Source organism: Narcine bancroftii, chromosome 8, assembly GCF_036971445.1.
Source record: "Narcine bancroftii isolate sNarBan1 chromosome 8, sNarBan1.hap1, whole genome shotgun sequence".
NCBI classification, from domain to species: domain Eukaryota; kingdom Metazoa; phylum Chordata; class Chondrichthyes; order Torpediniformes; family Narcinidae; genus Narcine; species Narcine bancroftii.
The window spans coordinates 162,575,979-162,603,337 of NC_091476.1; the positions used below are offsets into that span (position 1 = coordinate 162,575,979).

The following is a 27,359-nucleotide window of genomic DNA, read 5'->3' on the forward strand; positions in this document are numbered from 1 at the left end:
AAAAGGAAGTGGATGCTTTGAAGAATATACAGAAGAACTTGTTGCCTGGATAAGAGAGTATGAGTAATAAAGAGAGGTTGAACAAACTTAGATTGTTTTCTTTGGAGGTTTTGAGGCTGAGTGGTGACATGGTAAGTGTGAGAGGACTAGATAGGATAGTTAGTGTCCTTTCTCCAGTCTGCAAGGGAAAAATTTAAAGGCGATTTGCAAAGTGTCTTTTTTTTTTACACAGAGAGCGTTAGATGCCCAGTACATGATGCCAAAGGCAATGCAGTTTTTAAGAGGCATTTAGATAGACACGGTTGGTGTAGTGGTTAGTGCAACACCTTTATAGCGCTAGTGATTGGAACTGGGGTACGAATACCATGCTGTCTGTAAGGAGTTTATATGTTCTCCCCGTGTCTATGTGGATTTTCCCCGGGGACTCCGATTTCCTTCCACTGAACAAGGGCTTAGGTTAATTGGGTGTAAATTGGGTGGCCGAAATGACCTGTTACCGTGCTGCATGCCTAAATTTAAAAAAAAAATAAACAGGCAGTGGGTGGAGGGATACAAATCGTATGCAGGCAGATTAGATTAGTTAGCTTGGGATCATGGTTGGCACAGACATTGTGGGCTGAAGGGCCTGTTTCTGTGCTATACTGTTCTACCTCTGTATCAGGGATGCACATTTGTGGCAGGTGTCACACTGATTGGCACGCTTTGTAGACTGATGCACATTATAGGCTTTGAAATGAGGAATGAGCTGCTTTTGAAAGAAAAGGGGAAATCAGGTAGCCAGAAAAGTCTGGCTGAAGGTTTATAAGTAGTAAACGTATCTGCTGTCACTTGCTGGTTCATGTCATGAGCAGTACTTTTCACCATCTTTTTAACCATATAACCATTTACAGAGCGGAAACAGGCCATGTCGGCCTTTCGAGTCCGCACCGGTTCACTAGAATGACTCCTCAAGCTCAAACCTCCCGCTCTCCGCCAATAACCCTCACCTCCATGTACACATACCACCTTCTCTTAAATGACAGAAGGGAACCTGCCACAACTATCTCATTCAGAAGATCATTCCATTCCGCCACCACTTGCTGAGTGAAAAAGCCACTTCTAATATTTCTCCTAAAGTGTTGGCCCCTTACCCTTAACTCATGGCCTCTTGTTCCAACCTCCCCTGCCTCAGGGGAAAGAGTCTGTTTATGTCAAGTCTATCAATTCCTTTCATATTTTTAAATACCTCGATGAAGTCCCCTCTCAGTTTGTAATATAATTCCTTTTTCCATACACCACTTCACACATCACTGTTCCAAACTTGTTTGGGATTACAAAATCAAACCCTGGAAGAACTAGTTTTGCAGAGTAATGTCCTGATCCTACTCTACTGCCATAAGCCACACATGTTGCAATTTCATAGGGCTCCTTTTTCATTTATTTTTAAAGCAATGGTTTTCAAATTGCCACCCTAAACTCACATTCCACCCTAAGCATCCCTCTGCCATAAGTGGATAGTAAGGAATTGCTTAGGGTGGTATGTGAATGGAAAGAAAAAGTTTGAAAACCACTGTTTTAATTGTACCGGATTGACTCGTTATGTGCAGGGTTTCATAGCTCCAAAGGAAATGGGCCAATGACAATTTTTCTCAAGCAAAATATTTCAGCAACAATTGGTCTAGAATGGTGATTCTCAACCTTCTCTTCCCACTCACGTACCATCTTAAACAATCCCTAGCTAATCACAGAGCACTTATGGCTATGAGAGTTTGGGGGTAGTTTGAAAACCACTGCTTGAAGTAAGCCTCATCACCTCTCTTTTGCATTTCCAACTGTGCTTCCAATATGGTGTGCCACATTCGTGGCAGGTGTCACATTGATTGGCACATTTATCACAATTACCTCTGGAAATCTGTCCAGTAGGCAGATCACAATATAAGCCAGATGGTTCATTTCCTATAGTTGACAGGATTACATAATAGGAATGGGTGTGATTATATAAAGCACATCATTTTAACTCTGGGATTATTCAATCATAATGTAAAGTGTTTGAACGTATTAACAATTATTTGGATGCATAGAGCATTTGATTGCTCTAGCTTTGATCAATGTAGTGCAGGGTCTTTAAACTCAATAAAACCATCCAGAGGCTTGGGTCTCACATTAAAAATAATCTAAAAAATATATTTTATCCATAACATATGTAGTACATAAACATTTTACATAAATGAATCTAGGCAAACAAAAAAAATAGTTCAGTGCAGTCTCAAAGGGCTGAAGAGGCCTGTTTCTGTGCTGTAATGTTCTATGGTTCTATATCTTTCTACATTCATTATATCATCAATTCAGTATATTCTCAATGGCACTAACATTAACTTCAAAATTCCATTATGTGCCACTGCAATCCACTACAGATAAATTTCCAGATACCCCCCCACCCCTCCCTTTAGTCCGATTAGAATACCTTTTTCTGCAGGTGCCACTTATAATGGTCTGACTTATGATTTTTCAAAGTTACGATGTTTTGTATCCGTACTTTCAATTTTGAATTCCGATCTGTTCCTGCGCTTGCGATACGCACTACTCTCTCTCTCTCGAGACTATCGTATAGCATTCTTTCTCGCGTTGCTGACTCAACCATGCTTGCAATGCTTCATTCTTCATGCCCAGTGTGCTTTCAGCTGTGTACATTAATTTTTTTTATCAGTGTGGAATAAAGGTATTCAGAATTTAATTTTCTTTGACTTATGATGGGTTTGCTACAATGCAACCCCATCGTAAGTTGAGGAGCACCTGTTATTGTGATTATTTTCCTTGCTTGGAAAAATTAGAGTGCCATTGTTTCTGACTCGTTCAATAAAAAGTCATACTAAAGTTGCATTGAGTTTTTCACAATTTATTAAAACTTATACAATTAAAACTCTGATAAAACAATGAAAATGATACTTAAAACAATGATTATAACAGTCAATAAAACAGGCAAAAGAATTATTCAGAGGGTATCCATCTTTCTCACAAAACAAAGGAAAGCTCAAAACTGAATGTTTATCTTAAACATGCAAAAGCCAGCCACAACCTTGAAGTTGGCTGTTACCAGGAAACCCTCATGGAATTCGTAAACAATATTCACAGGCTTCTTTCAAAATATATTTGCAAGTCATTTTAACCCTTATACCCGTATTTAACTCTCATCTGACCAAGTAGAGAATCTAAGGAGATTCTCTCACTCTTCATGGAAAGTACTTCCGAATACCTGCATATATGATCAGGGTAAGGCTGGTATGAAGAACTAGAACTTTGTCAAGAAATTAGCTTGTCTATGATCTGTCCAAAACTTCAAAGAAAACAAAAGTTAAAAAATCCACGAATACATTTTAAATGACTAGTAATTATTCAAGTCTAAAGATTAAATGAGACATATTTTCTTTTCAGGTATTGCAACTGTGGGATTTAATATTAATAATTTGGTTGTCTCTTTGAACAAAAATAAGACCGTTTTTGGAATTAAAATGTACTGGACCACCTGCTGGGCATCTTAAAGTTGGGCAGGGGAAGTTATCCCTTGTTTTTTTTTGTAGGGTCATTGGCTAGCTCAATATTTGATCCCTTGCTTAGTCTGGTTGGAGCATCAGGAGGAGGCTATGCCCTAATGGGAGGCTACTTTATGAATGTAATAGTGGTAAGTTGTTACATTTATCCCAAAAAATGCTGTGAAATGTATTGTGGGCTTGGTGTGTGTTGAGCTTGGTAGAGAAAATGCTTTGACTGAATCTTTTTTAAAAAAATATATCTTAAATTGACACTGGTACGTTCTGTCTAAAGTTTTTTTTCACTATTAACTTTTTTCTTTCAATTATCTGCCCACTCCATGTCAGAATTATTTTGTGGTTGAAGGAGAAGTATTATTTAAATAACAGTAAGCCTGCAATACTTTTAAAGTACATCTCTTGCTTGTAATTGAGGCATGATGACTGTAAAAATAATTACAATATATTCTTTTGCATGATATTTTCAATCTATTTATATTTGTGAAGTATGTTTCATTATATCTCATGATATAATGCTTCCATTACATCTTTTCATTTTACATCATACTGTTTATGAATTTCCTCCATCTCTCACGAAGATAAACCACATATGGATATCCTGGTGGGGTGGGGGAGGGGGGGTGGGGGTGGGGTGTCAGTCTTTTATTGTACAGTCTGGTATAAAGCCAGAACTGGCCTTAACTTTCCCAATTATCTTGAATTTAGATTTTCTATCTAATGATTTCTTTCTGTCCACACTCAGAAAACACCTTGATTAAATGCCCACTTAGCCTCTTTTGTTCCAAAATTCTATGACACCCTACCTTCAGCCAGAGAATTAGGAAATCATGGTTAGAGCTTTCACTAATTTTCCTTCAATTCTCTAGTACATTTTAACTAATCTGGTAATTAATTCCATTTTAATGCTCTTGGATCTCTCATTATTTATTTCACTCTCTCGTATCTAATATTTCACATTCTTCCTTCCTGGCTGAAATTTTGTATAAAAAGAATTAGAACTTGAAACAGATACATATGTTTACATCATGGGATGCACGAACTGAGGTGTCGATGTTCTCTTTTTTAAAAAAAACTTTATTTAATATTTTCAAAATAAAAACTTTTACAAAATCCATAATATAAAAATGACAACTACAACTATCCCACCCCCTCCTCCCATCCTCAACAGACCCCACAAGGGAAGCATTAAAAAATAGAAAAAAATACATACAGCAGTTTAAGATATTACTAAATTCATACATTTCAAATAAGGCGACCACATCTTAACAAAAAAAAATCATAATTATCATGCAAATTATATGTTATTTTCTCAATTAAACTGTTGGCTGATTCCACCTGCATTGAATTCGCCCATCATTATTGAATGAAGATCTACCGGGACCAACGCCTGAAGAGGGTGCACAAAATCAGTGAACCGGTGCGGACTCGAAAGGCCAACATGGCCTGTTTCTGCTCCGTAAATGGTTATATGGTTATAATATAAATACAGGACCTCAACTCATTACGCCAAAGATTTATATTTATCTCATCTTCTTTCCAGGAAGTCATGACACAACGCGTTACTGCCAATGCTAAACGTAAAAATGCTGTCTGAAACTTATCTAACCCCAAGACCATAAATGAACAATATAACCCAACAAAAATTTTTTAGGATCTAATAAAAATTGAATTTTAAACAAATTTTGGAGAAAATCCCTAATTTTATGCCAAAGTGTCTATGTTCTTTTAACTTTAATTCGAGCTCTACTTTGAGGTTTTTTTTGTTATACAGGTACTCCCCGACTTGTGAACTACTCAACATACATCCATCCGCACATACAATCGAACTTAAAAAAAAAATAAGAAAAAATATAAAATTTACATGCTTTATGTTATATTTGATAAACTATAACAGGATTACGTGGCATTTAAAAGCCAAAATGTGTGTACTTACCTTGTGAGTTGGCGTCCCAGGGGCCATAAGCTGGGCATAGCCATCTTGATTCCTGTGCGCATGCATGAGTGTTCAGTTGGCACATGCATGGTTAGTTCACGTATTGGAGATCAGCTGGCGCATGCGCAAGAGTGAAGTGCCCTGATGATATTGAATTTGCGTCCTTAACTCTCATGCATGCGCTAACCGAACTCCAATATGCGAACCCACCACACAACCGCCAACTGAAGACTCACGCATGCGCACAGGAATCAAGATGGCCGTGCCCAGCCTTTGGACCCCGGGACGCTGACCACAAGGTAAGAACACATATTTTGGCTCTCACTTGCCTTTTTTCCCTGTTATAGTTTGTCACATGAAACAAAAATCTACGATGAAAAAAAGATTTGATTAAAAAGTTTGCTTTAAGATAGTACTCCATGTGTGTGGACAAACTTTCGACTTGCATCCATTTTGAGATATGACCGATCCCTTGGACCCAATTATGGTCGTAAGATGGAGACTATGGTGTATCTTACAAAACCAATGACTCTAAAGAATGTCCATTTTTCATATACAAAGAAGATTGGATGGGAACTCTGTAAAAGAGAATAGTAGCTCTTGCTGTTGTTACAATATTATCATTCTGAGAAATCCACAGTACTCATAGGTGGGGGTCTGAGAACTCATGACCCTTCCAAAAATGGGTGTTGCATTTCTAACTGTGCAAGAAAATTATCATTTTGTAACAACAGCTCTTTCTGTTTCTTCAAGTCCCTGACTTTACCATAACCTACTTGACTAGAATATTAGTTGAATGCCGAGATGTAAAATTGGTATCAGACTCAGACCCTTCCCGGCCTCATTGGGCATATCAGGTTAACCCAGAAACTTGGGTATTGAGGATATTTCTAACACAAAATTAAACAATGGCAAAACGCTGCTGGATAATTCTGAGCTGAATGTCAGCAACTGCATTCAATGTCATAAAGCTCTTAATAACTGGCAAATTTATCACTGATGTACGTGAAACAGTTACATTCTGTAAATGGAATATTTATCAATGATATATGTGAAAGTTTACCGTATTTGACGGCATATAGGACCCACTGGCATATAGGGACCCCCCCACCTCCCATTTTTAGCATGAGATTTCAGGAAAAATTTGTTTTGGTATATTTACCTTCACTCACCTCGATGGAAACCCTCCAGCCTTGCATGGCGGAGATGCTGAAGCCTTTTTGCACATGAGCAACAGCAATCACAGGTCCTCCTGCCAATCGCAGGCCGAGGCTCAGGCTGCTTCCCACCCATCGAACAAACGCTGACTGATTGACAGGCATGCTGGGACCTGTGGGCATGTGAGGGTGGGAGGGAGGGAGAGAAGCCAGGGCAATGGGCAGGGCCCAGGCCCACCATCGCGGGGAGCACTTGCTTTGAGGAGAGTACTGAGCCTTTGTTCAACGAGCACCCCCTCCCCCCCCGAAAAGATTGAATGAGACCTGAGGCGGGTGACAGTGAGCGAGTGGCCTGTTGAGCTGAGCTTGGCAGGCTTGTTCACTGCCACCTGCCCCCACGCCTCATTCAATTTGCTCAGGGGTGTCCATGCTCATTGAACAAAGCCTAATCATCGAAGCCCAGCGCTCCCTTCGGAGCACTGTGGGAGAGAGTGAGCGAGCAGGAGGGAGGGAGGGATAGAGCGAATGCACGCATATGGGTGGGCGGAAAGGAGGGAGAGAGAGAGCCTTTTTACCGGGGAAGTGAACGGCGGCGCGACTCTGGAAAGCATGGGCCACCCGAAGGAAGGGCTTCTTGAAGCTGGGGAGCAGTCCAAAATGGCAGCACCAAAATTTCACCTTCACGTATAGGACCCGGGGTGGTTTTTGGGGTGATATTTTTGGAAAAAAACAGTGGTCCTATATGCTGTCAAATATGATAATTCTGAGGCTGTAGAGAATGGAAACACGTTAAACCTTCCTGAGTAACTTCCTTTCCACCTTTTACTTTTTTTCTACTCTTAACCTGTAGATCAGTGGTTCTCAACCTTTTCCTTTCCACTCCCATCCCACTTTAAGTATTCCCTAAACCATCAGTGCTCTGTGACTAGTAAGGGATTGCTTAAGGTGGGACGGGAGTGGGAAAGGAAGGTTGAGAATCACTGCTCTCGACCTAATTGCTACTGAAATGTTTTGCTTGAGAACAATTGTCATTGGTCATTTCCTTTGGAGTGATGAAACCGTACATATAATGAGTCAATTAGGTATGATTAAAACAGTGGTTTTCAAACTTTTTCTTTTCGCCCACATCCCACCTTAAGCAATCCCTTACTAATCAGAGCACTGATGAATGGCATAGGGAATACTTAAAGTGGTATGTGAGTGGAAAGAAAAAGATTGAGAACCACTGCTGCAGACTCTCACTGGGCATTACTATAAGTGGGAAAGGTATGAACCGACATACTCAGTCTCGATGAAGGCTCCTGACCCAAAACATCAACTAACAATGGATGCAATCAGTAGCTCATTGATATTGCTTGTATGTTGTACTGACATATGTTATTATTACGGTATGACACATGTTAATAATGATTTAATTTTGTACCAATATTATGTTTTAAGGCTGTACATGTATCTTTTTATTTATCAAATCACACATACGTAAGGTGAAATTCGATTCCTGTACATATCTATGGAAAACTCTCTATCCAACCATGTCAATTCTGGCACACATCATTGACTGAAAATTAAGAAACTAAGTTTCAATACTTTACGGATATTATGAAAGCAATGTCAAGCCCTCTGAGGATCATCTTGCCTACCATGCAGCCACTGATTGACTGCAATAATCCAGCTGTGAAGAAAGCAAAGCTGATCTAAACAAAGCAAAGTACTGAATGTTTAATAAGTTATTATCCAATGCAGACCATCATACAGTAAAGGAAAAATAGAAAATGCCAGAAGGTCTCGGCCAATCAGACAGCTTCCATCAAGTTAATGTTCAGGGTATACTCCTCTTAATTAGAACGGATAAATGAAAGTACATTTTATTGGAATCAGGTGCTATTAACCAGCCTTGGGGCTTGCTTTGAAAGTTAATTAAGCCGAACTCTCTGGTATTTCTCAGTATGAATCTACACTGTCCATGTCAGATATGTCGAATATCATTGAAGATATGAAAGAGATTGGAATGTATTAATAAAATTCTGTTATAACAGCACTCTCAATCAAAGCTGCAGCTGAAATCTGTTAAAGAAACATGCAAGTTGGCCAAAAATTCAATAGAAACAGTAAAGGAAAAACATTTAAAGAGCACTTCCTTTTCACTGAGGATGAAAGAGTTTTGACAGGAAATGCTGCATGGGAACCATTTCATCCTCAAACCACAATTTGATACCAGTCATACATAATATGTCCAATGCCCTGTGAGAGTATAACCATGGCATTTAATAAATGTGTAGAGAATCTGTAATTTACCAAGCTCTCCAATTAACCAACTGTGCTTGCAAAAGACTAATGTTCTATGGCAAAATTGCTGCTGAGCTGATTAATCTTTAAGTACTTGAATTTTACAGCAAGGTGCAGTGACTTTTAATCAAGGCAAGTTCTGAGAATCTGTTACTAAACAAGCGTTTCAGGACTTGTTAATGGAAAATGGCTTCAGCAGTTAGATAATGAAGCTGTCGACCTTTGTCAAGGGTGTAATGTGATGTGGCAGAATATGCTGCTTACCAGAGTAGTAGGAGATTTTGATGCGAAAGCAGCAAGTCGACCAACATCAGTTGCATAACCCCACACTCTTTACTCTCCTCTGGTTGGAAAACTCTTGAAACATCATCATATTGTAAAAAGATATTTTAGAACCATCTGAAATGATCTATCAAATATAGGTAATTATTGGTAATTACTTTGTTACATGAATAGAATCAGCATATTATTTTCAGAAAGAAAATCTGTCTCATGCTTAAAAATAATTAAGAGTTTTGATAAGTTCATTTGTGTGATTTCAGAATTTTAAACAAATGGTGCCACTATTTGGTATTTTCAGATTGGCCTTTATTTTGATTATAGGTAAGTATTCCTTTTTTTTAAAATTATTGTATTGTGTTGTTGAGGTCCACTCACTCAATACTACTCTCCCTGAAACCCACCCAGCATCACCATCATAAGGCTGGTGTAGTTATCAGCTGCCAGATAGTTAAAGAATGTCAGTTAAAGATCCTTTGTGGCTTTATGTAGTGCTACAGTGCTGTTCGAGAGTTCTGTCTTTGACATCCTATCAAATACGGATTAAGTGACCTTTGCCATAAATGCTAAGGCATTACAAGGCAGGATATCCCGCTGTGAGTGATTCACTTTGGCATCGACTTCCTTTCCTCCATCACCAAGGCACAAGTCAGGAGCATGATGGAATACTCTTCACTTTCTGGATAAATGCAGCTCCAACAACTCTCAAGAAGCTCAACACCTCAGTCTTCATTTTGAGCTGTCATTCCTGTGAAATTGGTAGCTAGGATGTTTACCGTCCACGAAATGCACTGATGATAACAGCCCAGCTAAACCTTGCAAAAACTTCCTTGACACCGTTTTTCAATCCTGCAATTAGTCTCTGTTCTTTGCCACAGATGCAGCAGTTCAGAAAAAGACTCACTTTATGAGCAATGCCCCATGTCCTGCTTCTAAAAGAAAAGAATGATGGACATTAGGTCAAGAAAGTCTTTCTGGTTGTTCTACATGACTGATAATCTGAGGCCCGAATCTCCGTGGGTTGAGCACTTCCAAACGTACAATATTCCATAAACAAAACATTGCCAGCCATGTGCATCACATCACATGACCAGCATATCTTGACATCATGTCTAGAACAACCACTGTCAACCTTTTTTCGGCTATGCAACCCCCCCCCACCACCCCCACCCCCAGGTCTCTGATCCAAGTTTATGGACCCCCTCATGTTTCGGTTTCTTCCATACTTCTCTCCTGTACTCTACATTTTTAAAAAATCACATTACGTGAGGTGAAAAGAAAACAAGGCTTTTACTTAATTGTGCCGTGGGCCCCAGGGCGGGACTGTTGAGAATGGAGGGGTCACAGTGCACTTCTAACCATATAACCACTTCGGGGCCCCATTGAGAATGGCTGGAAATACTTCTGCCATGTTGTGAATGGAAGAGTTAAATGATGGAAGAGTTTATTGTCATACACACAAGTATAATGCACAGATGCAATGAAAGTCTCACTTGCTGCAGCTTCCCAGGCATGTGAAACACACTAACAATTTCAGTGTAATTAACACAAAATAAGAGGGGGAAAAAAATTAATGTAGAAGGAAGAGAAAAAAAAAACCTTTACATTTGGCTGACTGCAAAATATGTCAGTGCTGCAGACAGATCTTTGATCGTGAATTTATTGTCATATAAACTGTACGATGTGCATATGCACTAAAATTCTTGATGCAGCCGAACAGGTATTTCATAAAACAATAGTAAACAACTACAATGGTATCAAACTAAAAAGAGGTAATGAGTATAAAAGGTAGATGATAAATATTCATAGTTACAAATGGTGTACAATAGTGCAGAGGTCCTTTTTGTGGTGCCGGAGCAGACCCTGAACAGTATAACAATGGAAGGTGTGAGAATCTGATAGCTATTGGAAAGAAACTGTTCTTGAACCTAGAGGTGCTGGTCTTCAGATATCTGTACCTGCTATCTGAAGGTACGAGTGAGAAAAGGTTGTGACCATAGTGATGAGGGTCCTTCATGGTGTTGGCTTGCCTTCTTGGACAGTGCCTCACATCTATGGGATGTCTTGGTCTCAAAACTTTCAACATCACTAAAACTATGAGACCACAAGACATAGGAGCAAAAGTAGGCTATTCAGCCCATCGAGTCCGCTTCACCATTCCATCATGACTTTAGGAAGGGGAAGGTGAGGGGCCATGCACCTGTCTGGATTGATGGGATGGAGGTGGAGAGGATTAATACCTTCAAGCTCCTGAGAGTCCATATGATCAGAAGATCTCTCCTGGAGCCAGCACATCGCGACAACTGTGAATGAGGTACAACAATGCCTATCCTTTCTAAGAAGTCTTTAGTAGACTTGGAATAGTTTATGGTTAGGGCATAACAATTGAAAAAAGAACTGTTCTTGAACCAAGAAGGGCTGGACTTTGAGCTTCTGTATATTCTGTCTGAAGGTAGCAGGTAGAAGACAGCATTTTAAAATGTAAACATATTGCACAGTAACAAGTCCTTTTGGCCCATGAGGCTGTGCCACCCAATTACACCCAATTTTACCTATGACCCCAGTAGGTTTTGAATTGTGGGAGGAAACCAGAGTGCCTGGAGGAAATCCACACAGACACGGGGCAAGGAGTAAGACAAGGAGTACAATCTTCTCACAGACAGTGTGGGATTCAAACCCCGGTCCCAATTGCTGGCTCTATAACAGCATTGGGCTAACTGTGTCACATTGCCAGGGTGATGGGGATACTCTCACTAAATGGGAGAATTGAGGCCAATAATGGCACAAGTAAAGAGGAACCATGCTTTCTTGTTCCATGAGCACAAAATCTGAGGTGCCCACTTCCACTGCACCCTTAGCCAGTACCTGCTCTTCCAATATACTCATTTTATAATGTTGTTCCATCCTCTGATATCCAATGATTCTAACCCTCTCCACCTTCACCCAAGGTCTGATCCAGCTCCATGTGTTCTCTCTCCTTGCAAAAGCTGCTCAACCACTCCTGTAAACTGAGACCAACTAGCTCTACTTTCTTGGTGGAAAAGCCTTGTGCAATAGAATTGGACTGCCTGGCTGTTTTGCAGAAAACTGGCATCTCTCCCCACTCACCCCTGCTATTATGCACCGTTTGAGACATGGAATGCACTTCTCCTCACATTCCATCTATTTGTTCTATTCCTAATGTACAATTCCGTGCTCAGCAAGGTTGAGTAATTTTAACATTTCTCTCAAGAATGACTTCCGGTTCAATGGAAGAAGGTCCCTTTGACAATGAAACCTCCTGCTAACAGAAATAAAATATCTACATTCTATGTCCAGATTTCAAGGCACTAGTTTTGAAATACTTCATGTCATTTATTGTTCATCATTTCTTGCTTATTTAGTATAATGCAGGATAAAATGAAGATAATAGAAATGGTTTTTTTTCAGTGGGCACTGATGTGGGCTTTGCCCTTTACAGAAGATTCCTTGTTGCAGGAAGTGGCTTCCGTGTAAGTATCATTAGCGTTTATTAAAATCTCAATAATGATATCATTTAATGACTTTCCCCAAGGATTAAACCAAATCCCAAATTTATCTAACACCAAACTAACTAGTTCTTGGTAACATATAATGATTATGAATTAATAACAGATCGTGCTGGTTTAAGTGCTGGTGTTGAAAATTGAGATGCAACCTCGACTTCTTTGCTGTTACCCCAGGAGGGTCAGGGCTAGGATGTTCAGCACTAAAAGGACATCATCCTTGAAATGAAACATTTTGAGCATAGCTCCTTCCATCTAACAAAGACATATTAATAATCCGAAATGTTGCTCCATTGTTTAGGACAATATAAATTTCTCCATCATTGTTATTAGAACATCTCATCGATTTGCTCTTTGGGGTGCTGAGCATAAATTGGCCAATGGCAAAGCCTATCGTCATTCGACAACTTTCCAGTGATTGGAAAATTCATGACTATCACATGTAGGATATTCCAGTCCATTCCTGCATGTGCTTCATATCACCCATCAATATTTGTTTTCTATTTAGCCATGCAAAATATCTGGAAGAAAACATCTATCAAAGGCATGCCTTCTTTTCTCTTTAAAAAAAAATACTATAATGCGGCTCCTATTCATATTTAATAAATTAAGCCGAGGCGTCAAAGTACTTTCAGCATAGAACTGAGCTATTTGTTTCTAAAGACCCATGCCAGTGTGGGTGCCCTCTGTTCCACCACATCCCCCCTCCCCCAACTGCCATTTAAGTCCAAACAGCTTTGATTCATTTCTTCCTCATGTGCTTCTCCAGCTTCCCCCTGAATGCATCTGTATTTTTCACCTCGTCCACTCCTGGTGGTAGCAGGTTCTGCATTCCTACCATTCTCTAGGTAAAGATGTTTCTCCAAAACTTGCTGATATGTTTTAAGGTACCTCGTCCTGATTGCACCCACAAGAGAAATCATTTCCTGATGATCTTGTTTTTGTTTTGTAGAGTTATAGCTCATGCAGCCTAAAGTATGGATCCATTTGGTGTGGCAGCAAAGTCATTACACTAACAGGTCTCTGCAAGACAAACCTGGAAGGCTAGACTGTAGCTTTGGACTGCTTTCTAGACAAGGTCACTGGGATGACCCGTGGTGGCCTAGTGGTGTAATGACATCTCACCAGAGTCATAATTGTAACAACAGCGGATGCTTGAATGAATAATGTAAGGGGAGATTGTGATAGACTGATGCATGGTTGATGTAAGGGAGACATTTCCAGCATAGTGATGGGTGGTTAAATACCCATAAGGTGGGGGGGGGGGGTCATACTTCTTTATCTTACCAGAGCAGTATTTAAATATCAGGTCCTGTGTGACCATTTGGAGCTGCCACTAACCTCTTTTAAAAAATTACATAAATTCTCAATTGTATACTAAATCATGTAAATCCTTAGCATCAGCTTGTGTGCTCCTGCTGTCTGCTACCTGAATAACAGAGACATTGTAAACAAATTTCCCCATATATTCTGATAGAAGCAACCTTCATCCCATTATTTTGAGCTGGATTGTTGTTGCATGTGAAGAAGGATCTTTCGGGCCATTTTGACATTTGGACGATTTTTTGCTTATTATAAAATGTTTAATGGGCGATGATGTTATCTGTTTTGATTTATAAAGTGCTCAGTATTACAATGCCATAACTACGATGCTTGTTTTCTTGCAAGATGCATGATCCAGAATATTAAGAACTGATGTATATTAGTGATTTGATCATTGGTTTTACTTGCACAGAGGGCACTAATGGATCTAACCACTTTCATTCCTCCCCACCTCTCCCACTCCCCCGCCCACTTTTTCAGCCTTTTCTTATTTTTTGTTGAGATCATTTAATATCTTTCTGGCTTTCCTTCCTTGTTGCTTTGGCTTTATGCTGCTGGGAGCTGCTTTAACCCTTGCTTTGACAAATTGAACTGCAGGTACCTGAAGAAGGTAAGAACTAACTTATCCAAATATAAATTGCCAATCGGGATTTAGTGCGTTGTCTCAGTGATGTTCTTAACTAGAACTGCAACTTGATTTAATAATAATTGCACATAACAGGTTAAAAAATACCACTGCATGTACCTGGCACATATGTGATATGCATATTAGTTCTAAGTATAAAATGTGGAAGACTCTTACTGGAGTTTATCGCCTCGTAAAAAGGGAAATAAGGAATTACAAAACAACCGTTTAAATTTAGAAATAAACTGATGATGACCTCGTTCTAATTCATTGAGGCACTGGAATATTTTTAATCGTGATGGGAGCAATTCAGGATTCTGAGTGCTTTTCGGGTTTCTAGCACTCCAAGAATGCATTGGGGATGAGAAATACATCAGTAATTATTGCAAAGATTTTGGAGGCAAACTCCAGCCAACTGCATCTAAAAGTACATCAGAAAATTAGATCCTTTGCTGAATGAATATAATACTCAATCTGTGAGCTGGAAAATAGGTGCTTGAACTCCAGTGATCGACTTAGGCAGAACTAACCTGAGGCTAAAAACGGTTTGCCCATGATTATCAATTTTCTCATCACAATGAGATTGCAGAGAAGTGATTTGATTCTTTGTTCTAATATGAGGGCTCTTTCTTCCTGCAGGTGTCCTTTGTGGCTCACATTGCAGGTGGCTTAGCTGGAATGACAATTGGCTATGTGGTTTTCAGTTGCTATGACCGGAAACTCTTGAAGGATCCCAGGTTTTGGGCTTCAATTTTGGCCTATATTGCCTGTCTAGTGTTTGCCATCATTTTCAACATCTTCCTGTCTCCTGCTCCTTAAATGGGAAAGGGGAAGGAGTATTAAATTGGTTTTATGGTCCTTTTAAAATGTACTGTAACATTGTTTATTAACAACATGAACACAGAGAAATCATTTGTCATGACACAGCACCAGCGACTTAATCCTTGCCAAGTGTATTTTTTCTTCATTTTTATTGATCACCTCATGTCATGAAAAAGAGAATGACTGCAAAACCTTTTGTTCAGCTGTATGATGCTTAACTTTCCCTACTTCTGTGCACATCTCCTATTACAGTCTTCTTCCTCCATTCTGAAAATGTAAACTCTTGTGCACTAAAAGTAGTCACAATTTTGAAAAGAAAAGCAATAATTTGAACTCTGCACCCACTGCGGTTTGATTGGAATTATTTGTATAAATATCTAGAATTTGGCAACATTCGGATTTAGAAACTTGAGTCTCATTTACAGAACAAATGATCCATAAACTTTTATTGAAAAATTCCCCAAACCATCAATGAATTCTGGCCACTTTCCTTGTTTCTCTGCAAGTTGTTCTTGATCATCTCTGGACATTCCTGCTCCTTTAGATATCTACGTTTTGCTTTCTGTTATTTTATTCTAATTGGTGAACATCTTCACATACTGCAGCGACTTAGTTGACAACTATCTCTTCTGTGACATTCTTACTTAGAACCCTTTGTGTCCGTTTCCATGCCTCTGTCCTCGTGATATGAGCGGTGATACAGGTGAATGTAATTGATAATGGATTGATCACCTCAAGAAGACATTTTATTTTGATCTCAATCTACATGAAAACATGTGTCTTTGTATCTACTAAGTTATGTGGTTGGGAGAGGCATTAGGGGTATGGACCGGGTGCTGGTCAGTGGGACTAGGAGGGTGGGGATTTGCTACGGCATGGACTAGTAGGGCCGAACTGGCCTGTTCTGTGCTGTAAGTGGTTATATGGTTATTTATATTGCTTGATAACAAAGTGCCACATTAAATATAAATATTTTTGGAACTAACAACAATGCGAGAGCAATTAATCATGTTGATAATACCAGGTGATCATATCATTAACATTTCCAATAACCTATTTAAAATAAAGAAAACTATTCCTGATGTTAAGACGATGTGAATTGAAATATCTAAATTAGTGGACATTTTTTGTGATTCATTTTGGATGGGTGCTAAAATGAGCAAGGCCTGGAGGAATATGAAATTAATTCAGCCATGATGATGTGCTGTGGGATGAGGGGCCTGCTTTTAATTTCTGTATATCTTTATGACTTGATTTTGGACCACGTTGGTACATAGACAGTGTGCATGTTGGTCACTGAGAAGCCAAAGAACATGCAGAATGGAAGCAGGAGTTGGCCATATTGCCCCTTGTATCTGCTCTGCCATTTAATAAGGCGATGCCTGATCTGATCCTGACTTTGTCGGTTTTCCTCCCTGATCCACAGAACCTTTAATTTCCCCAAGTTCAAAAATTGGCCTTGTAGCCTAAAGAGGCTTTGTTCTTTTTCCTTCCAATTTATATGGTTCAATGACTCTTTTGAGCATTGGTCTTTTGTGTAAAGCTGCATAGAAATCATAATTTAAGATAAAAATGTTTTGATAATCTTCAAATGACAATTAACGAACTAATCAGAAATTTAAAAGTTGCAATATCTGCCTCTAAAACACAATGAATCACAAAATATAGGAGCAGAAGTAGGCCAATCGGCCCATCGAGTCTGCTCTGTGGGTGTTCTGGCTGCCGATCATCACGGGCACGCTAAAGATGGGAAGCTGCATGGCGGACCCTTATCTCTTGAACAAGACATCAATGTCCTCTGGAACTTTCTGGAACTTGTTTTCCATGAATGGGCTCTGCTCGATTGTGTCATCCACATGAATAGGGGGTTATGCAGGAGGGAAATTCTGAGCAGCTGTTAGAGAAGGTTATTAGATCGGCATAACACTGTGGCTGAAGGGCCAGTACTGTGCTGTAGATTTCTATGTTCTATGTTTTATAAAAATATTATCTTAAAAATCTGATTTGTATGGCATGGTGAGAAGATAAATGCAAGGTATAATTACTATTACTAATCTTGAAGCCTAGCACTAAGTGTGTATTTACAACATGAGGAGGAGATTTTTCTGTTGCAGTTGTATTACCAGAATTACAGTAGATTAGAAATTCCTTGTAGCTTTTGTGTATAAATGGCAAAAAAAAATCATTAGTGGGTATTGTCTATTTCCACAGTCATTAACAATAGGTTTACTATACCACCATTTGGAGTCAGTACAGTGATAATCCAACATTCTGGCTTCGGCGGAAAGTTGGTGCAATGCACTTGTGTGTTGGGGGGGATAAAGAGAAATTACTTTTGAAAATTGATGTACAGAAACAGATGACGTGTGCTCCCAGACAAGCATCCACAAAGGCTAATTTATAAATAGGTTTTTACAATCTACTGCTTTTTATCAATTCAGTGAATGTTGTACAGTTTAAAAATAATATTTAATATACTTCAAATAGTTCATAAATTTGTATGGTTAAAATCTGTCATTTTTATATCTGGGAAGTCTATTTACAGTTTTAAGACTTTGATAATGAAATGTTTTTAAAATATGCTCATATTGAAAATAACTCCTGTCAGCCAGGTAGGACATACTTTAGCCATAAATGACATATTGTTTCATACAGTCCAGTTTCTCCAAAGTTAGCTGTACTCTCAGCTATTCTTGAGGCCAAACCTATGACACCATCTCGTTCCATTTGTTATATGGGGTTTTGATTTAAATGTGAGAATGAACTCAACCAATTTTTTAGTTTCCGACTGATCAATCTGCTCCCCTCCAGTCATGATCCTCTTTGAGAAACCTGGTTAAATCTGATTCACAGCTGTTCTTTGACTTATGAAAGGAATACATTCCTGGCAAATATTTTATGAAGCAATACCTTGTAAATAAAAAGGCGGGGATTTTAGTGGTGTTCTTACCGACACTATCTGTTATTATGTATAATATTTCCAGATAGCCAAGAAAATCTCAAGAAGTTCTGATGGAAGAAATTGTAAATTAAGTATTTGTAAGTAGGGAAACTGAAGTAGTTTATAATGATTCCTGATGCCAATTTTGTCTGTAAACAAATGAAAGAATCATTAAATAATTCATTTGCCTGTTCATCTTTTGACTATGAAAAATAAAATGAATTAAAGTGAAAATGTGCCCCTTAAATGATGTATGAGGAATGTGTTGCTCTCATCTTGTTCTGGGACCATTTAGAATTGTATCAATATGTTTTCATAGTTTTATTACCTTTGCATTGTTAAAAAATGACCAGCATGTCCATAATTCCAATCAAATGAAAACTAGTAGTTTAGAATTGGATGAGGTTTCAGATCACAAATGTAGCTGAAAAATTTAGAGCAAAAAATCATTTTGGGTTCATTGACATGTTAATGCACATGGACCATTATCAATGCCAGAGCATTTTGGCAGGTTAAGCCATTCAATGCATTGACTATGAACACAAGATCTTTAACTGATCTAATAGACGTGGTTCACCAAGTTGCTAACTACAGATTATTTTGGGAAATGTTTCCCTTTCTTTATGTAAAGGATGCCCCACTCCAATCTACTCTCATCTGTCCAGTCTCCCCAATGCACCATCCCTTTACATTAAACTGCAGAATTCGGAACAAATGATCCAAAAGGGGTATTGTGTAGATCAGCAATATTTTATCTAGTTAAGAATCTATGAAGGTTATTATCATGCATGTATGGAATAATGTAATTTTTAGAGTGTAAAATATTATATTTCTCAGCTTCCACGGAAAGTACCAAACTATTCTTGAATGTGGAATAATGATTTGGAAAGCTAAGTTCTCATTTAAAAGCAAAAATTCTAATAATTGACCTCATTTAGTCAGTGATCACAACATTAGTGACATAACATTAAAAATAGCATGAGTGATTTTTGCACTTAGAATTTTCCAGTACTTTGAGGACATTTAACACACGTAAGTCGTGTAAGATTTTGCTCATTTAGAATCACAACTTCAAATAAAAATTGATGCATGGTGCTTGACAATGCTTTGTTAACTACCTTAATTCACAAGTTAAAATATTTATTTGATTTTGAGTTTCTAGAATCATTTCCAGATGTTTGTTCCATTCCATTTGAGCCAAATATTGATTTCTTTTGTCTTTAATATATATTTTCTAATGTGAAATTTACACAACTGACATTGTCCATAATTCTTCTCTCAGTATTCCACAATAACCCTACTACATACAGTTGCCACTCATCCATGAAATATACAGTATTGTTGTGCATTTGGCAGCTGAGTGAAAATTGCTTACAACGATCTGAATGAATTGGCAATTCGATATGACCCATAGTGATTCTAAGGACTGTAAACATAAGAATGGGATATAGAAAATCATTATCTATTTTGAGCCCTGGATGCCTTGTAGACTTTAAATTAGTTAATTGACAATTAAGAGGAAATAATTGATACGACCAGTACATTGCTGGCAACTGCTGGACATCAAAATCTGACCCGAAATGCCTGAAAATAAAATTATGATGATTTTGTTAATTAAGATGGAGTTGATACAAACAGCATATTTAACATATTTTAATATAAAAGGAAAAACAATCATAAATAAACAAAATGGCAATAAAATACTGTAGTTTACTGAAAAGATTTTGTGGGAAGAAGGCAGAGATCCATGTCTATTGAACCTTTAAGTACTGGTGAAGTTAGTTGGTGAATTACAATTATGACATAATATGAACATGTCAGCAGATGGTTTAATTGCAATGGTGGATGTACTTTTTATTGAAAGAAACTATATTTGTCTTTCTTATTTTAAGCCTCTGTCTAATATAGATATGTTTAGTTTATTTATATAGCACATTTAAAACAACTCACATTGACCAAAATGCTGTACAGATCATAAATTACATCTTAACTTAAACAGTTATTTAAAACACAGTGTAAAATGGGTCTCTGAGGTTTAGAATTGTATATATAACATGGTAACAATCACTTCAAAACTCTTGCGAGTGAAAATACAACTTCAGCCTGGATTTAAAAGAGTTAAAAGAAGGGGCTGATTTGATGGATAGAGGAATATTGTTCCATAGTTTGGGGGCTGGTATCGCGAAGGCACGATCTCCCCTGAGTTTACGATTTGAGTGCAGAACAACCAAGCACCCTAAATTGGCTGATCTGAGGGGTCTTGAAATGGACTAGGATGTAAGAAGGAGCTAGTTCATTAATGGCTTTGAAAACAAACTGGAGAACTTTAAAATCTATTCTGAGCCATACTGGCAACTGGTGAAGGGAGGCGAGAATAGGGGTGATATGGACCCTTTTCTTTGCTCCTGTCAGGGGCCTTGCTGCTGCGTTCTGAACCAGTTGCAGATGGGATAATGACGACTAATTCCCGTGAAAAGAGAGTTAGAGTATTTTAAATGGGAGAAAATGAGGTGTGGATAACTTTCTGGAGGTCCCTCAGTGACAGGAATGATTTGATTTTGGCAATAGTGTGGAGCTGGAAAATGCCAGCTTTTACTACTACATTGACTTGTTTGTCAAACTTGAAGGTTGAATCAAATATCTCGCCGAGGGATTTTACATGTGGTTTAATGAAAGTGGCTAAGTTGCCAAGGGCATTGGTGATAATTTTGGTGGAGTTTGGGGGGGCCAAATAGGATGATCTCAGATTTGCCTTCATTTAGCTGCAGGAAGTTTGGAGGCATCCAGCACTTTATGTCCTCCAGACAGATGTTGAGGCTGGTTATCTTTGCTTGATCGTTGGGCTTCAGGGGGAGACAGAGCTGGGTGACATCAGCATAGCAGAGGAAGGAGATACTGTGTTTTTCAATGATACGGCCATGTATAAGGAGAAGAGAATGGGGCCCAGAATAGACTCTTGTGGGACTGGAAAGGGTAGCAGACAAGGATGAAAACATGACTGAGGAAGTCCTATCACTGAGGTAGGCTTTAAACCAATTCAGGACCGTGCCATCGACACTGACCCTCTGCCAGAGGTGATCTATTAAAACAGCGTGATCCACCATATCGAACGCTGCACTAAGGTCAAAGAGAATTCGAATAGTAGAGCTTCCTGAGTCAGTGGTGAGGAGCAGGTCATTGTATAATCTTAATATGGCGGACTCTGTGATGTGGTGAGCCTTATAACTTGATGGAATTTTTTAGATATGTTGTTTTGATGTAGGTAGGGTAACAATTGGCTAAGAACAACTTTTTTGGTGACCGTTGACAAGAATGGCAGTTTAGAAACAGGTCTGTAATTTTTGGGAGTGGCAGGATCTAAATTTGTTTTTTTTATCAGGAGGGGCTGGACTACAGCATGCTTGAAGCAAATTGGAACTGTTCCAGTGGCTAAGGAACTGTTAATAATAGAGGATGCATCAAAAACATCCCTCAGGAGCGGAGTGGGGATATGTTACATGATAATCTGCCTTTGGATGTCTCCCGCTAGGATGTAGAGAAAATCATTGCACAACATGAGGTCTGAGCCACAGTAGTCTTTTGGCTACATCTGGAGCTCAGATATGGCACCTTGAGGATGTCTGTTCATTGAGCAATTTAATAGAGATATTGTGTGTATAGGGCATGAAACTTGCAGTACTCCCACTGTTAAGTGTGAGGGAATGAACCATGTAATTCTTTTCATTGCGAGCTTGTGGAATGAACCTTGTAGCATTGGAGATAGTGAAGTATTAGGCTATCTTGGCCATTGTGGTCTCAGCAAGCTCTTTGAGGAAACAACTCTCCATTTGCTTACTCCTAGAATCCTTTTTAATTTTTTTTCAGTTTAGTAAATTTCTGAAATGGATCTACAATGTGCCTTCAGTTGTATAATTTAGCCCCTAGCAGCTACATTGAATGCCTCTTGGAAATCCATATTAATGGTATCCACAGACAAATTCCTGTCTATTTGTTGATTACTTTCTGAAAATGATCATGTAGAAATAATTTCTTGACACTAAGTCAAGGAATATAAAGAAAGGAGTTTGGGCAGAAGAGCAGCTAAGGGACAGGCTTGGGAGGCGATATCATTGCACTTTTTGCTTTCACCTTATATTTCTTTTTACTATTTGACTGATAGATCAATAACTTTATTGGTCTTTGGTACAAAGAGCCCTCTGCTGTAAAAAGAAAAACAAAACCACTTTAATTCCTCATTTCACTGCCTGCTGTTCCAACAAGGACAAACACAAACTTGAGGAAAAATGCCTCATCTTCCATTTGCACTCCCTACATTTTAGTCTAGAAATTTATCACACTTTAGGAAGATTGCTAATATCATTTTTAGCCTTAGTGTTGCTTGATTCTTAAAAAAGATGAAATTCATTCATGCTGGTTCAATTCACATCAGCGGGCACTCATTTATAACACAATTCCCTTTCAGAATCAGACCTGTCATTCTCAATGGAGGCCAGACCTGGAGGCCACAGCACATTTAAGGGGGCCACTGACTGAAACCCTAACTATTTTTTATGTAGTCAGTAGGAGAGAAGTAGTGAAGAAGCCAACTACACTTGAATGCTTCACAGGGAAGGGGGATCGTAAACTTTGAGTAGAGTCCTAAGGTGACCATAGCCCAAAAAGAATGGCTGCTATAGACTACAATTTTTCCTGCTTGAAGTGTCTTTTCTCAAAACTTTCACTGCAGGTAGCAGCACTGAAAGAGTTACTTTTTCAATCTACATTACAACCTGCTCTCTTCAACTGCTGGAAGGTGTTGACAAAGAACCAAAAGGTTTTACAATGTTAAAAAGATCGATGGTGGAAATAGACACATCTTGAAGGTCCAGGATGTGGATTGCAAAGGGGCCTGTATAGGCCTCTGAAGAATAATTTATCCATAATAATTATGCATGAAGTTTCCAGGAGAGCGTCTGCAAGGATATGAGTGTCATCTATGAGTGCCCTTACTTTTGGGACCTCTGCACTGCAGCCAAATGCCCCTTAGAAATCAAGGAACACCAATTCTCAACTTCCTTTTGGCTGTGGCCTCATTGGGACTCTGATCAAAGTTTAAGAGCCCCCTTCCCTGTGAAGCGGTCAAGTTTAATTGGTTTCTGCCATACTTCTGACAACATAAAAAACATATGACCCCTCCCCCCCACATAAATTCCCTACTTGTTAAGAGTTAAGAATTAAATCGCAGCAGAGGCAGGTTGCAAAGATCCAGAGCAAGTTGTTGAGATTGAGGGTAACCCTGACTCTGACCTTTAATTTGAGAGCAGTGCAAAGCACTTGCACTTATCACTTAAACCATGCTTGGTGTTCCCACAAAAGTGGATGTGTAGGTTGATTGGTGGTGTAATGGCCTAAGACGGATGTCTGTGATGCAAATAGGTATGAGTTGTGATTGATATAAGTTATTCGTAAAGGAGAGATAGGGGTAGAGTGAATTGAGCAATGCCTGAGGTTAGAAATTAAGTTGGTTCAATATGCCATTCTGGGATGTGTTTACTGACCTTGACCAGTCTCGTAAGGTCATCAGTGTACTTTATATAGCAGAGATAAAGATACATAACTGACATTTCAGGCTTGAGCCTGTTATGTATAGAACCATCTTTGCTATATAAATATACTGTTTGACCTGCTGAGTTTCTCCAGCTTTTACGTTTTTACTTCAACCACTGTTTCTGGAAACTTTTACTTTTTTCATCAGGTCATCAGACTTCTTTTGGTACTTCATTTAGATGCACTAATCATGGCCCCTACCATTGATCACCAGGCAATCTGTGCTCACTACTTTCTCAGGATGTGTTTCAAGGACCTCCTGCACAAAGGACATCTCTGCCTCTTGCCACTTCCAACGTGCAACATTCAGAAACCCAGGTGAACGTCAGGAATCAAGTATGAAGTAATCATTCGTCCACAAAACTTACTCCTTGCATCATGCTTTGTTCTAATCACATTGAAGCTTGTCGCATCACCTTATGCTGAGATATGAACATACATTTTTGAAATAGGAGACTGTTCAGTTAAGGGTGAAATTGGACATGACCTATTGATTTGATCCTGACTGTAAAATACAATGTTATTGATCAATGACAGGGTTCTTATAAAACCCACTTTCTCTACAAATTATAATATAATCCAAACATGTCCAATTTTTCTTTGATTTTACATTGATACAATTTTTTTCTTTCTCATTAATATATTTTAGTTTAATTGTAAGCAGGACACAATATTCTCCAGGCATCACCTCACTCTCACTCTGGATGCTAATTTAGGTTATCCTTCTTGCAGCCAAAATTCAATCCATTACAAATTGATTTATCTCTTGCTATAAATGCAGCAGGAACAACAATAACTGAGATCAGGGACACGCTGGACATGAGCATCAAAAGGACCTTTCACTTTGTTCCCATTTTGACAGTGAATTGTTGAACCTGAAGTGCAGGTGTAAAACCTGCAAGTGCTTAGATTCGACAGCCAGGAAGTTCGATGGATTTAAGAGGTCAGTTCCTGTTATAATCTGAAAATTGTACATGAATGTAAATCTGAAAAATTTGTAATTTTATTTAAATCACAAATTCTTTTAGGTGTTCAATCACCAAATATGGCAATAAAACATAATGTATAGCTCTTGAAAGTGTTTGTACTTTGAATAACATTTATATGTTACTGTTGAATTTGACAGTGTCTCTGGGTCATTGTGGGATATTTTGAAACTAACATTTTTGTGTACATGACTTTCAAAAAAGGTTTACAGAGTTCAGAGATTTTCAAATCTTTCAGCAAGCATAAATAATTAAATTGTTGAAAGAGTCACAAAATGTTGTTAAATTCGTTATGTAATTTTTGAATGAATCTTCCAGAATTACGTACAAATGGCAGTTGATGGGGCACTTCCAAAACTCAGCATTTGATAATGTGGAGGCAATTGCAGGATTGAGTGTGTCCCTTTACTGATTCTTGCCGCAGCCTCTAATGTAATGACTCCACAGGAGATCTTCCCAATCTTCCTCCTGGTGTTAACTACTGATTCGTATCCCTGCTTTTTCCCAGTGTGGTATCCCTGACCTTCATCCAATTGAAATGAAACGATTGGGAACAGGAACACTGTAATGTTAAGATTCAGAGTGTTTGCTGTTCCACTAATCTTTTGACGTTGTCACACTAGAATGACATATAGTGTTCCCTGTGATGGTATTTAAAAAAATTGTGGAATCTTGTTGCATTGGACATGTGACTGGCTTCTCTAGGATTCAAATCAGGCATAATTAATCATTAATCCACCTCCACCTTCACAGTGCAAATCATAACTCTCTCTTAATAAAGGATACAGGGAACTCTGTACACAGTTCTTTGGAGGAAAGCTTTCCCTCATTGCTTCAATCTTGTGAGCCTGTCCATGGCATCAGCAAGGCCCACGTAATGTATCCTCATCAGACCCTTCTCGCACACAAGGGTCCAGATTTCTGTTCGTAAAGGTGTTTAATCCCATGATGAGTTAACCTTTATGAAAACAGTTCAGAGAATTTTTATTCAGTGTGTATGATGGGGTTTGTGAAGATGAGCAAAGTGGATTCCAAATTTTTAGATGGACTATACTGTATCAATAATACTGTTTTTTGAAAAAAATATTATTACATGATGTAAAATATTCACAATTGTCCCTCATCACTAAAATAAATATGAAAGTAGTCATTGATTTGCTAGTCCATGCTTCAGTAGATTCTATGTGATAGATTCTGAACATTGCTTGTGAAAGTCAATTACTGGTAAATAGTTAACAAGTATTCTTCATACATTTTTTTGGCTACATCTACTTTGAATAGGTCAATTGGTCATGCCCATCACTTTAGCGGCCCTTACAGTACATGAATGTGTCAATGAGAATGGACAAATAATCCCATACAACAGGAGTGGCCAAACTTGCTTAATGAAAGAGCCATATATGATAAACTTCAGATGTTTGAGAGCGCAAGACATAAAAAAAATTACATACATGCTTTTACTCTTGCGGTAATATTACAAAGTTATCCTTAATTGTTCTTCTTCCTCCAATCAGCTTCTAGTTGCTGCCTTGCGCCTTTCTTTTAAATTCCAACTGTAACTGTACAATGAAGTGGAGAAAAGCTTGGAAAGCAGCCACCAAGTTTTTCATTCTCATAACAATTTACTCAACTTAATTCTCAACAAGTGTGGAGGCCCAAGTACTTAGACATCGACTCCAGCTCACTGACAGCTGCCAAGGAGTGACGACGCTGGCGTCCAATTTTCATGAACTACGTCGACAACTATGGGAATAAGATACTGAACAAGTGCAGAACACTACTAGGCTATGTGAGTGGCAATGTTTTCGAATACATAGAAGGATATGAAAATTTTGACTCAGCTATCTCTAAATTGGACACTTTATATGTGAAGACTCCCAATGAGGTTTTTGCCAGACAGTTACTGGCTACTGGGTGGCAGAAGCCAGGAGAATCATTCGATGATTTATTCAGGGAGTTGGAAAAGTTAAAAAGAAACTGTAGTTTTAGAGATTGTAGTGCAGAGCAGTGTGGAAACAAGGCAATGCATGATGCGTTCATCGCTGGCATTGCCTCACCTGCATTACACCAGTGTTTCTTAGAAAACAAAACACTGGACCCAGACTGCTTATAACCAAGCTACTGCGTTAGACGTAGCTCAGCACAATACTGATGCATACGCTTCCCCAGTGGCCTATACAGCTGCAGTAGTGAACCCGGAACCATAACAGGTACCGCAGGTATGTGAGAAGGATTCTTTAGCAGGGCTGCCCGACAACCTTCCAGTTGCTCTTGAGAAGACAGCTGTGGCTGCCACTTATAATAAAAAACAAAAATGGTTTCTCTTACCATTCACAGGATAACAGTCCAGTACACGAGGCTACTTGTTAT

At 38.7% G+C, this 27,359-nt stretch overlaps 1 protein-coding gene and 1 long non-coding RNA gene across 7 annotated transcripts in view; one reads left to right on the forward strand and one right to left on the reverse strand.

The window, feature by feature from the left end:
* Positions 1-18,653, forward strand: part of rhbdl2 (rhomboid, veinlet-like 2 (Drosophila)) — a 43,573-nt gene extending 24,920 nt beyond the window's left edge. For 2 of the 3 annotated variants that reach the window (XM_069895756.1, XM_069895755.1), the window contains exons 5-8: positions 3,558-3,658; positions 9,446-9,506; positions 12,612-12,673; positions 15,294-18,653. In XM_069895756.1, the coding sequence (XP_069751857.1) occupies positions 3,558-3,658; positions 9,446-9,506; positions 12,612-12,673; positions 15,294-15,473 (404 nt within the window). In that variant the 3' untranslated portion in view covers positions 15,474-18,653. The remainder of the gene's footprint in view (positions 1-3,557; positions 3,659-9,445; positions 9,507-12,611; positions 12,674-15,293) is intronic. The other variant, XM_069895757.1, reaches the window with a different exon arrangement.
* Positions 18,654-19,398: 745 nt separating this feature from the next.
* Positions 19,399-27,359, reverse strand: part of LOC138741532 (uncharacterized) — a 44,783-nt gene continuing 36,822 nt past the window's right edge. For 2 of the 4 annotated variants that reach the window (XR_011343557.1, XR_011343559.1), the window contains one exon: positions 19,399-25,947. This is a non-coding gene — a long non-coding RNA (uncharacterized lncRNA). The remainder of the gene's footprint in view (positions 25,948-27,359) is intronic. The other 2 variants (XR_011343558.1, XR_011343560.1) reach the window with 2 other exon arrangements.